Source organism: Dendrobates tinctorius, unplaced genomic scaffold (genome assembly GCF_039654945.1).
Source record: "Dendrobates tinctorius isolate UK_male_01 unplaced genomic scaffold, ASM3965494v1 ptg000290l, whole genome shotgun sequence".
NCBI classification, from domain to species: domain Eukaryota; kingdom Metazoa; phylum Chordata; class Amphibia; order Anura; family Dendrobatidae; genus Dendrobates; species Dendrobates tinctorius.
The window spans coordinates 3,462,116-3,475,775 of record NW_027361957.1 but is presented as its reverse complement, the minus strand read 5'-3'; the positions used below and the strand labels follow the sequence as shown (position 1 = coordinate 3,475,775).

The following is a 13,660-nucleotide window of genomic DNA, read 5'->3' as shown; positions in this document are numbered from 1 at the left end:
TCTCTGAGGCTTGGACACACCAGAAGTCCTGTCCTATATTTAGGAGGCCTGAGATGTGGCACTCACAACAGTGGAAAGTAGAGGACTGGACAGCAGGCAACGACCAGCAGGGCAGCCAGAAAGTTTAGTAATGAGGTATTGGATTTTTTTTATCAATGCTCTCCTCATCGCTCACCTCTCCTGCCATCCAGCTACTTGCATCGGGTCATCTTATTTCCACTGGCATGCACTGCATCTCTGGCCTCTTCTGACCTCTTCACTGCATCCAGGCTTTAGAGGTCACTGCACGCAGTAAACACATGGTGAACGTCTCAACTTCACAGCATTATGACTTTGCAAATGTAAGTCATAGATACATAACTCAGGGACTGACTGTATTCATTATTTGTTTGTTTCACATATGTTTTTTTTCAATTTATTTAGTATTGCTAGTTGCCAATATGGAAGTTTGGAAGTTTATGGAGTTTGGCTACTATGAGACCTGAAAAAATACGCAATTACGCAATACACATGATTTGTAGTAGACAGTTATTGACAGGCTCCTGTGTATGCACAGTCAGTGTGCTCTCTTGAATAAACTGGACTCAAAATTATGTGTCTGATTCTTTTAGAGCTCCTAGTAGTCAAACAACACATTTTTATGCCGTTTTAACAGCATTTCCCTATAGGTGCAATATACAATTCCAATTACAATTCACTCCAATTGCAAATTAGGTTAATTAGTAAATATAAACAAATTTTATGCTACTTGCAATAAGCCAAGCAAACAAGGACAATGTAAATAACTTAACACAGCTAATATAAAAAGTGGCTTTTTCAAATTCAACACAAAATTCCATATTTAATGACTACTGTTGTCTCAATATTATTCAACCTTTCATGACATGCATCTTTAGCCCTTAGTAGAGCATACTTTGCTTGTTATGACCTGCAGCAAATCTTGTGAATTGACTGACACCAACTTCTCGCAGTGTTCCTAAGACATCTAAACCCAATTCTCATTGCCAATGACCTTTAGTTCACTAATATTCTTGAGTTTGAGTGCTACAGTCAATGTCTTCAGATCCCAAGTCAGGCAATGTGTCTGACATTATAGAATCTTCCAGAAGTGGACTTTTAGGTATGCTTGGGATCGTTGTCATGTTGATAGGTCTAATAATGCTCACACTTCAGCTTCCTTACAAAACTTAAAGGGAATCTGTCACTCCTTTTTTGAGATATCATACAATGATATCATTCAATTGTGTGTCACATAAGGATTCTCTTAGTACTTTTGCTTCCCCCTGACCCCGCACCTTTCATGCATAAATACCTTGTTTATATTGGTTCAGATGTATGTAAACTGCCGGGGTCCGGTCTGATGGGCGGGGCTTATTCACCTGCTCCCCCCTCCCTGTCTTGCTCTACGCATTTCTTCTTGTGTAGAGCAAAGTACTAAGAGAATCCTTATGTGACACACAATTGAATGATATCATTGTTTGATATCTCTAAAAAAGGGGTGACAGATTCCCTTTAATTCAATTAATCTTGACCTCCACATGCTACAGTTTCTAGTCCTAGAGGAAGCAAAAAAACCACAGAGCATCAACAACCCACTGCCCTACTTCAGTGTAGGCATGGACATTGTTATCATTCTTCATTCCTTCTCCAGACATATTTCTCATCCATAGACCTAAAAACGTCCAGTCTTGCTTCACTGCTTTACTAAACAGTATCTAAATATGTCTGTGATTTATTTATTTGCTTTTTTAGCTTCCTGGTGCCAATTTTTCATGTGATTTAAGGTTAGCAGAGGTGTACGTCTTGAAGTTCGGGCTGGGAGAACTTCAGTGTTTAATATACACCTTAATGTGTAAACTGGAACCTCGGTGCCTACAGCCACCAAGTATTGCTGGTGATATGTTGTAGTTAAAGGTTTCTGCCTCCTAAAGGACCTGGTGGCATTCATTGACAGTTTCCTCTTTCTCTCTTTCTGCCAGGTAGTCTAGCCAATATTGCTTTAACTTTATGTTTTTTAACTATGGATTCAATTAATCAAAGTGTTTTCGACAAATTTCTGTTGTAGAACACTTTGAAAAGCTACAAAAATTTTGCCAAAAGCTATCCTCTGCCAAAATTTGGCAATATGTTTTATGCTTTTACCCTAGTCCCAGCCAGATCCACCAAAATTGGGCAAAAGGGGGATGGGAGAGTAACAATGCCAAGCCGACAAATTCTTTATAGGTTATGCCACTCTAATGGCGTAACTTACATCAGAAATGTACGCCAGGCCCAGTAACTGAAGGGGGGGCATATGCCACTTTTAATATGTGTCTAATTCATTACGTGTTGTTGCCTTTTCATGAATTATGCATATCTTACACCTGCACACCCATCATTAAAACTGGCATACAAAACCAGGTGTGTAGTCTTATGATGGATTCTATTCAGAGGGTTGAATAACTCTGACGCTGTAGTCATCAAAAGTGACAGATTGCATTCAATTTGTAGAAACTACTTGTTCTATTAGTTGTGTCAAGCTATTAAAATTATTTTAATTTGATTTGTTCATGGCAAAAAGCCAAAAAGTTTGGCAATTTGACAAATTTTGTTTGCAAACTTTGAAAACAAATTTGCAGTTGTGTTTGAATAATTTTCAACACAATACTTATTACGCTGATAGATCTGCTTTAACTAAATACAACAAGACTAATAGTACTGATTATTTCTCAAACATGTAAGCTGTAAGTGCTTGTGCTGTTTGTGGGCTCTGTCTGGAGTTTGTAATATGTCTATAGTGATGGAATAAAACTGAATTTTATGGATATTGTTTCCATGCTTAGGCACCTCTTCGTCTACAAATCAGCCTTATGAGTTCTTTTAAAGAGAAAAATGTTGGGCAGGGAACGCGAATCAAAGTCATCTGGATACAGCACAATTTGACAGAGTGGGCTAAAGTTTTGTCCATGGCTCCATTATTCAGATGTAGGCCTCAGGCACAATGGACTTGGTTGCTGGTTTGTGATTCACACAAGAAGCCACTTATATTAAAGGAGTGGTACTATAACCAAATCACTTGTCATCTATAGCCAGCACTTAGAAAGCTTGTCTTGGGAACCATTTTATCTGAAGTCAACTGGGCAGAAGTATCGTATATTGCAACAGAGGAATGGCAAGGCAAATGTTGATACAGTAAGAGGCTCTTAGTGAATATTGGAAAAGTTAGAATCATGATCAAAAATTTCCAAAATATACAATATGGATCAGGTGAAAGAAGGTGCAAATCTTAGCACAACTGTTCCAGCAAATATGAACTGGCAGAAGTGAAATCAGCAGTGATAGTAATGAACATGATGACAAAAAAGTAAAGACCCTGAGGACTTTTTTGTTTTAAAAGTGCCAAGTACGATTGGCTTCCAGTGCACATCAGGCGTAGCATTATTTTTACTTAACCAAAGGAAACCTGAGGCATTATTCAGGATGCAAGGTTGTCACTATAAGGACAAACATTTCAATACACCATCATTGCTCACACATTTGTAGCATCATCCTGTGGACAAATAGTGGTCACAAAGACATTTCACACCCTTTTCTTTTTCAGTCCATTTCAGATTTCAAGGCAACAATCCATTGCCATTGCATTGTCTTGTTGGTGCCTCTGCTCTTAATGCAGATGATTATTATGCTGCTATTGAACAACAGAAAAGACAAGTTCTACTGCAACAACAAAGTATTTTAATATGAAAACGAAGCTTGTGCAAAGTGAAACCAATCCCTCTAGCAAGCAATCAGAAGCTTTGTTAATTGCAGAACTAAAGAACAAAAGCACTACAATTTACAAATGCATCAGTAGCGCTATTGGTATAAAATTAAGGATAATCGATGTGACTACGTCATGCTTACACCTGCCTTGTCGAACTGGTCCATGTGGTCATGTGCAAATGCTGAGAAAAATGGCAGTGTATACCAGGTCTGCAAGTCGGCTCCTGGAGAACATAAAAATCGGGATCTTTTGGCTTTTAAAATAAGAAGCTGGAGGTGTGGTGGTGGTTGCCTGATCAGCTATGCAAATGCTCGCCTATTGTCCTGCAAGTACATTTTCCTAAATTGTCGCAAGGGCCACTTGGTGAAGTCACAACCACGAAGTGGTTGTAATTGAATGCTAGTGAATAAACAATTTCTTAGGTAGGGAGAGATAGCTGAAAGGAAAGTAACTCTTAAATGTCCAAAATTAAGAAATATTCTTGTTAGCATTTGGATATCTTATATGACCATAATTTTTATTAGACCAACTTTTTTTTAAAGATTTGTCTTGATATAAATTGTATTGAAGATACATTTTCAATCGCATGTACAGTTTTTTTGTAGAGGGCCATCAAACTAGAAGGACATTTTTCATTGCAGTTTTGGTTTGTCTTTTCAACAAGGCATCACTTTACATGAAGACTGGCATTTGTAGCCAGACTGGGTGAGAGGAGCATGCCTAATCTTAAAGGGTTTTTTTTACAGTTAGCCTTTTTAGAATTAGACAAGCCATAAAACATGATCAGCTTTGGTCCAGCTGCTGATAATCCTCATGATCCTGGAACCAATATTGTCTATCTTCACTCTGCCTGTTTTTTTATAAACTCCCTTTCTATAGAGAATGAGGGGGAATACCAAGCACAATAAGATCTGGTGGAGAAATTGGCTTACGTGAGATTTATAGGAATTGCTCACCTTTTGGGGGTTGTTTAACCAACAATTGAGGAATCAAGGTGTGACAGCTGCTGCAGTACCTAAAGCACTGGTGTGCTAGGTTCAAAAAATCCGTAGGATGTGATGAGGGATTAGCTCATGCGGTTTATCTGAACACGTTTCCAAGTTGAACCAACTGCTTCATCAGGAGAACCACATGATCTAATCTCACAAGCTACATAAAATACCCTTATCACATCCTCCAGATTTTTTCAACCTGGCACAGCAGCGCAGGCTACTACTCCTATCCTCCCACAAATTTTTCTAATGAGAATAATGCACATGCAAGACTAATAATAGAGTGAACTCCTTAACATCTGAAAATTTACTAGTTGAATATTTAGTGCAACATGAAACAATGAAATTTTGTAACATTCAGAAATAACCCTTTAAGACTATATCATAAATTTTAATGAATGGTGGAGCTTTAAATTTTAGAACATGATATTAGATTTTGATTTTAAAATTTGAGCTAGGAAAGGATTGTATATATATATAAAAGAACCACCTTAACTGAGTGATCACAATGCCCTCAGGAAGTAGCTCAATGACAAATGTAGCTCTCATACATCTGTGCAGCACAAAATAATATTATTTACAATTTACAAAAAAAAATGTGTTCATTTTGGCTTAAATGAAATTTGGACCCGCTGGGTACAATTTTCATAAATTACATGGTAAAATGTCACAATTGCAAAAAATATTCAGAAAATAAGATGTTTTGCAAATTACTTTTAATTCACAGTGATAATATTCATAGTACAGGTTACAGAAGAAGAAGAAGAATAAAGTACATTACAAATTAAAAATATATTTGTGACACTTCAGTACCATATATTTTGAAGTGATTTCCAGTTTACCTGCTTTGTTCTTTTAATTCACTGTTTTGATTTCTGAGAGCAATTTGGATGAGATAACTGTGCTGAAAATAAATATTATCCAAGCAAAAATGCATTTCTGAAAAGGTTACTGTATTTGCCAGTAGCAATGAATTTATTTGTTCAATGATGTCATATCATATGTAGTGAAAGCATGATCGAAAAGCTTAAAAATAGGGTAAAGTCATCCGATGGCGATACTTCACAATGAGGGATGCTTTGAAAAATATATGAAAAAGTAAACTTGTGCTAACAATTAATGAACGTTTAAGGATTTGGGAAATGATTTTTCATATTACAAATTTATCTTGTTTCTTTTAATCTACATCTATCACCAAGTACAGGATAACTGAAAAATTTCATGAATGTTAATATTGACTTTGGCGTTCTTACTAAACATTTATTTAAATTGTTTATAGATGAAATGCTGTTGAATTTATGAAATACTGGCCTTAGAGAATGGTAAATTCATTATAATACTCCCCTTAAATGCATGGTTGCCTGCATTAGCTCAACAGAGTTTGAAATTAATAACTTATGAATGGAAGGTTTGTTAATTTGTTTCCTTCTGCACCCAAGTCCTTGCTTTTCTAATTTCTTTTAAAGGACATTCCAAGACTGATCTCAGCATTTCACATGTTGCTTTGTGTATTTTATTATGCATTTTAACCATACAGTTTAACGTCATATTGTTTCTGCTACAATTGTAGGTCAAATCAAGACCCTACAAGGACTGCCCAAAGTATAATAGAATGTTATTTTTAGTTTCTTCCAGTATTTTCTTTTTGGATAAAGTGCAATTAATTACATTTGTTGGGTACGATTGACCTACAAATTGTCTCAGCTCTTCATTACTGTTGCCGTAAACCTTTTTGATGGAGTCATAATTGATTGCATTTCATTTTACTGTTTGTCTCTGTCTTTTTCTGGTTGAATTCAACTGATGTCTGTGCAATATTTCGTAAAAGGATATGAGAAATCCCGAAGTTTAAACAACATAGCTGGCTTGACTGGCAATGCCTTGAGACTGTCTCCAGTAACATCACCTTACAGTTCACCTTGTCCTCTCAGACGCTCTCGGTCTCCTATCCCATCTATCTTATAAAACAGACTACACCAATCTGACAAATAGAATTTTCTCAAGTACTACTGACCACATAATGGAAATAATTCAAGGTAGCATTAACTCTAGCCTCTATCCAAACAGCATAAAAACACTGCATATTCTCAACTGGAAATGCTAGGAAACACCAGTTTGTCCTCAAACATTTCATTGCGATGCTTATAAAGTAAAATACCCTGTGGAGTTGTGCATATCTACTGACCTTCTGATTTCTTTCTGGCAATAAAAAGGATAGAGTATGGATGGATCGGCCAGTATATTTAATATTTACATATATTTTCAGGGACATACAGCTATACCAATGTGCTTCCAAATGATAATCAACACTTCATTGAACGTTCATTTCTTGTGAGTTTCTGATCCATTCTGAAGATGTCTGGAATCCTGTCTTTAGAGCTCGCAATGTAACAGATCAGACCATTTGCATGGACCATCCCGTCTACTCATCATCTCAATGCAATGTTGCAGATTACAGGAGCTGCAAAATGGCTCCAAACGTAAGCTTGGCATCGTATGATTTGCTAATCAGTTGTCCTGCCAGTAGGATTTTGTTTTTTATCTTCTAATTTCCGTTGGTATTTTTAGATGATTTTTCATTGTTTAATACTGTGTAATAGAGTACCGAAATGTCTCTGGTTGTTTGCACACAGATAACTGCAAAGAGGTTGTCATTACTGGTTACACGCAAGCAGAGGCCAGATCTCTTTCATAATGGCTTGGGAAGGCACAATACATGTGAAAAAGGTAACTGCCATCCAGGCTTGCAATTTTAAGCTAGAAAGGTCTTCTTCTTGCATAAGGGTTTTTCAGATTTTCCTCATGCAAAGTTCTAAAAACTAGAGAAAGAAACTTGTGTACTGCATGTTCAGTTAAATTTCCAGGGCTGTATATTTTATTGAGGATTTTTTTTGACCAGCCTTAAACATCTGGAATCAAATTTGGCTTTTTTTTTCAAGTCAATGTTTTACCAAATATTTATTTTGAAATTCGTTTGTCATATATGTTCATGTTGGTTTGTCTAACCAGTTGTTAAGCTGTTTCATCCACCTCTCTTCCAACACTCAAACTGTGCCTGTACACAACTAGTTCAAGGCTGCATTCTTTTCTTTTGCGTTTTTGCTGTGTTTTATGTGCTTTAAGTATGGTTGATGTTCTACTGAATTGAATTATGGAGAAAGTAAATTATTTCTTTTCGAAACTGATATAAAAGCCATTAACCATTGCCACTTACTGCAGCAAGTCATCTATTTCTAAAGTTAAATTTATGCTCAATTTTATTACATTTAGGATAGGTCACTTTTATTACTCTAGCTGTTGTTGAACCATATCTACCAGCACGATTAGTCAGTTTGTAGGAACTTTGTAGTGTATTAAATTTACTGAACCCTCAACAGCTAATGAGTGATTGGTTACCTATTCTTAAAGTGCTTCTCCAGGATTGGTAAATTGCTCTATTTTATCAGAAACAGTATCACTCATGCCAATGTTGTGTGTCCGGTGCTACAGCTTAGCCTCGTTAAAATGAATGGAAATGAACTACAATACTGGACACACTCTATGGCTAAGAGTGGAACTGATTCTGGAAAAAATCAGATCTGTTTTACTGATCCCAGGCAATCACTTTAACTCATTGTGAATTCAACTTTTAGACATACAATTTTTTTTTCATGAAATATACTAAACACTGAAGTCATTTTCACTACTTGTCTATTTTTGAAGTTAAGCGGCAGGTTGCCTTTTTATTGCCCAATTGTGACCCTTAATGAGTGGTCAAATTTACACTTTCTAAACTCTATTATGGTAGTATATGGCCATTACCTATGCAGCACATTTAATGATACTGTAATATAGCATACATATATATGGGAGAATTACTGAAAAGAATCTTTGGCCTTTCTCTGAAAATGGCGCAAATAGGCTGGTATGTGACTCCCCTTTTAACACCAAAAAGTCCCGCACTGCTTGAGGACATGCTAATATCTGATTTACAGGTCTTGTGACATCTGACATCAGTGTTTAGCTTACCTGTTTTAATAAAAGTTATGATGTTTTGGGCTGGTGACAGGAAGAACATAATGTAGAAAAGGCTTGAAAGTGAGTAAAGATGCTTTACGAATTTTTACCGACCTGACTTAAGCAATGTGTTTTCATTCATTAAGTAATGTAAATTCTAATGGTATATACCAGAATCAATAGCATGAGTTGTAAGTCCGAGATTATAGAAAAATCAATAATGATCATAGTTTAAGCTATAGAAATGATATATTATGACAGTGAAAACAATAGTATAGTATTTTAATCAAGGGATTAATACAATATTTGGTGCTGCTGTTATTGACTACAGTGTTATACGGAATTTATCATGGATTTGTGACTGCTGAAAAAGGGACAATGGAATTTAGCCATAACAAGGACTATTCTGGAAGGAATCTCCTGCTGGTGAATGGGCCCTAGATGTAAGCATCTCATGTTACAAGGTAGTGGATAAGATCTGATGTCCAGCTTGATCTGCAAAGTGCAACAATCACAGACTGAAAAGTTTCAGCTGCCAACAATCTGTAAAGTCTGTGCTGGCAAATTAGTTGTAAATAAATGTGAGCATGGAATATACGCTATTTTCATCAATATAGGTACATGTTCGATTGTACGGTTCCTCTTGATTAATGTATGTGTGTAAAATCCCCATACATTTTGGATTACCTCACAATCCCTGCAGTACTTTAGTTTGTGCTGTAGACTGTATAGAAATGCACATAAAAGGTGTATGTTAACTTATCAGGATCTGTCTAACACAGGTCTAGCCTCATTTATAGCTGTTTGTGTTGCAGAAGATATATAGTCCAGTAGGTTCCAGTTCGCTAAGTGGTGCTGCCTCATTCGACATTGTAGGCCACAGTGTCTTCTGATGTCGCCTTCTAGGACACCACCACTTAGTACTCATGGACTGTAATCCATAACCCATCAGATAAGTGTAATGTACTAGCTCCTTTATCCTAAAATATTTCATGCCGGAATTATTTTGCCATTGAAAATGAAAATGTTAGATAGCTGGCAATTCTTACCATCCATTCTTTGAGATAAAATGTATTACCGATAAAATCATGGTGGCAAGAACATATTGATAGTGTGTGCTTAACTCCATTGCTTTGTCATCACCACAGGATCCAGCAGCATAAATATTTGTTGTATAAGAGTATTCATTTTATTTTTTTGCCAAGGAAAGATTTATCTTTTTATCTGTGCTGTGCTATAAAAAAAATGTGAATTGTTACTTGTTACTCTGTCCATGATAATGTACATTTTGGTTAATAAAATAAAATATTTTTCCTTTATTTAAAGAATTATTCTAGGTGTCTTTTCATTCTTATTCAAGTGCCTGAATTTTCCATTCGTGTCATTATACGACCCACATCTGTATAATGTAACAAGATCTAAATCTAATATCAAAGTCATGAAGACAGTGCACTATTAAAGATTGTTTGCACTGGAAATCTACGCAATAGTGTGCAGTAATAAGGTTAATTAGATAAATCAAAAGCCAAGACCGTGAATTGATATTCCACAGTTAAAGCCCATCCTGTTACATTGACAAGGCTCTATGGGAATAAAAACAATCTCATTATACTGAAGTTATGGTGAAATGAGCAAAATATCGGTGATATTGGAGTGTTAGTGCTCATGTTAACTGTTTTTTTTCATACTCTTGGCTACTTTAGGACAAGACTCAGAGAGCAGATCTGATTTATGAAAAATATTATATTGTAACTATCATTTTGAACAAGGTTTTATTTCTTATCGGAACTGTATAGTGATTGTGATCGGAGGGGGTCTGCCTTCTGAGACCCCTACCGAACTGTCTAAGGCCTCTTTCACTCTTCAGTTTTTTGTGTCAGTTAAAATCCGCCAAAAGGACGGATAGCGGATCCGTTTTAGTACTGATGACAACGGATGCCACCCGTCCATTTTTTTGACGGATCTGCCAAATGAAGAATGTTAAAGGAATCGCAGCCTGGAAAAGGAGAGAGAGAGAGAGAGAGAATTTTTTTTTTGTCCGGCACCCAGACAGAATTTCGGGTTAAATCAGTGTCTGGAGGATCCGCCGGCCAAAAAAATGTTGCAAGCTCCGTTTGGAAATCTTTGAGGATGTTGACGGACAGCAACATTTTGGCGGATCCGCACAAAAATGGATGCAATGGACGGCAATCCGTCAAGATCCGCCAATAGTGAAAGTCAATGGGGAAAAAAACGGATCCGCAAAGAAAAATGGCGGATCCGTTTTTTTTCAAAATCGGCGGATCTTGACTGATTGTCAAAAACGGAAGTGTGAAAGAGGCCTAAGCTCTATCCTTAAGTGTGCAGCTCCCGTATGATCTGTTAGCAAAGTTTGGTGAATGGGCTTGATACCAAGTCTCTGGGTCTATTCACCCACTCTCTCAGTGCTCTCTATGAACTTCTAGACTTTCTACTGAGCCTGTTGACAGCTCTGTTCATGCACTTCAGAGCGGTGTTTTGACCTATCGATCATAAACTCAGGTTCTGGACCTTTAATGACCAGCAACACTATGGAGCTCCTATAATATATCAAAACTTACATAAATTCAAATTTACATTTTAAGCCACCAGCTAATTTGGAAATTCTATACTATTCTGTGCAACTGTCCATGTCTAGCTAATAAAATATTGAACTATTGAAGGTTCATTAGCATTCCTATTTCTTTGATGATTAATAAATTACTTTTGTAAAAAGCATTTTAGATCTGTTGGATGTTATATAAATGTGCCATACTTATAAGGTAAGTGGAAGTATAAGGTAAGTCGAAGAATAAGGTAAGTGGAAATGTATTCTCGATTTATTGGAGTATTCTAAATCACCTTTGTGGGAACACCATGTATAAACATAAGCTGGTAAGTGTAATAGTGGTGGCATGGAAGGACACTCCTTTCTAGACTGCATACACTGGAGCCCCGTTCTTGAGATACAATAGGTGCGTGCATCACTTGTAGGACCAACAGTTATGAGACATATCGTTTTGCTATAAATGTTATTTCTGGAAAAAACCCTTTACATTTTTAAGACAAATTATAGCCTGCAGTGGAAAACCACAATCTAATATATGAAGCTCAATGTGTGTGTATGTTTGTATGTATGTATGTGTGTAGGTCCGGGATTGGCAACTGCACCGTCGCAGCTACAGCCACAAAATTTTGCACAGTCACACATCTGGTCCCCGAGAGCGTCATAGGCTATGTTGTGAGGTGAAATTTTAACCCAGCGTGTTCCAATTCACCAAACAATTTTGCCCCTAGGTACATAATGGGGAAAAAGTGTATGTATGTATGTATGTGTAGATGTCCAGGATTGGCATATGCTCTGACACAGCTACAGCCACAAAATTTTGCACAGTCACACGTCTGGACCCCAAGAGCGTCATAGGCTATGTTGTGAGGCAAAATTTTAACCCTGCGCATTCCAATTCACCAAACAATTTTGCCTATTATTCTTAGCATTTCTATGGTGTTATCGTCCTTCTGTAAAGCTGGAAATAACGCAATTTATTACCATGCCAACTCAGGCCACCCTCTGACACAGACTACAGGGGGAGCCCAGTATCACACAGGATAGGATTAGATACACGGCTCAGCAGTCAGTATCACACAGGATAGGATTAGATACACAGCTCAGCAGTCAGTATCACACAGGAGAGGATTAGACACATGGCTCAGCAGTCAGTATCACACAGGATAGGATTAGACACATGGCTCAGCAGTCAGTATCACACAGGATAGGATTAGATACACAGCTCAGCAGTCAGTATCACACAGGATAGGAATAGATACATGGCTCAGCAGACAGTATCACACAGGATAGGATTAGATACACAGCTCAGCACACAGTATCACACAGAATAGTATTAGATACACGGCTCTGCAGACAGTATCACGCAGAATAGGATTAGATACATGGCTCAGCAGTCAGTATCACACAGGATAGGATTAGATACACATCTGAGCAGTCAGTAAAACACGATAGGATTAGATACACAGCTCAGCAGAAAATATCACAGAGGAGAGGATTAGGTAAACAGCTCAGCAGACATTATCACACAGGATAGGGTTAGATACACAGCTCAGAAACAGGATGTGCCAAAGGAGAGGACATTTTCATTCCAAGAATTCCACTTATTCCATCTGATTTGTTTTTTTTAATTTTAAACGCCTCTAGTTTCCAGTTCAAACAGAATAGGATTAGTTACACGGCTCAGCAGTCAGTATCACACAGGATAGGATTAGCTACATGGCTCAGCAGTCAGTATCACACAGGATAGGATTAGATACATGGCTGAGCAGTCAGTAACACACATGATAGGATTAGGTACACAGCTCAGCAGTCAGTATCACACAGGATAGGATTAGATACACTGCTCAGCAGTCAGTATCACACAGGATAGGATTAGATACACGGTTGAGCAGTCAGTAACACACGATAGGATTAGATACACAGCTCAGCAGAAAGTATCACAGAGGAGAGGATTAGGTACACAGCTCAGCAGACATTATCACACAGGATAGGGTTAGATACATAGCTCAGAAACAGGATGTGCCACAGGAGAGGACTAGAGTTGAGCGAAACGGGTCAAAAAAATTCAAAAGTCGCCGACTTTTGGCAAAGTTGGGTTTCATGAAACGAAACCCGACCCTAGGATGAGGTCGGCCACGAGGTCGGCGACTTACGCGCCAAAGTCGCGTTTCAAAAGTTTGTTTTGCGCTCTTTTTCAGCCAATCAGGATCCACGGACACTGTGGGCAACGTGATGACATAGGCACGGGTCACCACCATCTTTCAGAAGGGCATGCAAGTGATTGGCTTGCTTTGGTGGGCGTCACAGGGGGTATAAAAGGGCGTGCACGCCGACCGCCATCTTACTTCTGCCGATCTTAGTATA

At 37.6% G+C, this 13,660-nt stretch overlaps 1 protein-coding gene across 5 annotated transcripts in view; it reads left to right on the top strand.

Annotated features, from left to right (window-relative positions):
• Positions 1 to 10,061, top strand: part of KCNC2 (potassium voltage-gated channel subfamily C member 2) — a 307,406-nt gene extending 297,345 nt beyond the window's left edge. Inside the window, exons 5-6 of one of the 5 annotated variants that reach the window (XR_012226874.1) lie at positions 6,563 to 7,461; positions 9,062 to 9,091. Coding sequence is in view for 4 of the 5 variants with exons in the window: in XM_073559982.1 (XP_073416083.1) it covers positions 9,062 to 9,171 (110 nt within the window). In the remaining variant the exon portion in view is untranslated. The other 4 variants (XM_073559983.1, XM_073559985.1, XM_073559982.1 and 1 more) reach the window with 4 other exon arrangements.
• The last annotated feature ends 3,599 nt before the right edge of the window (positions 10,062 to 13,660 follow it).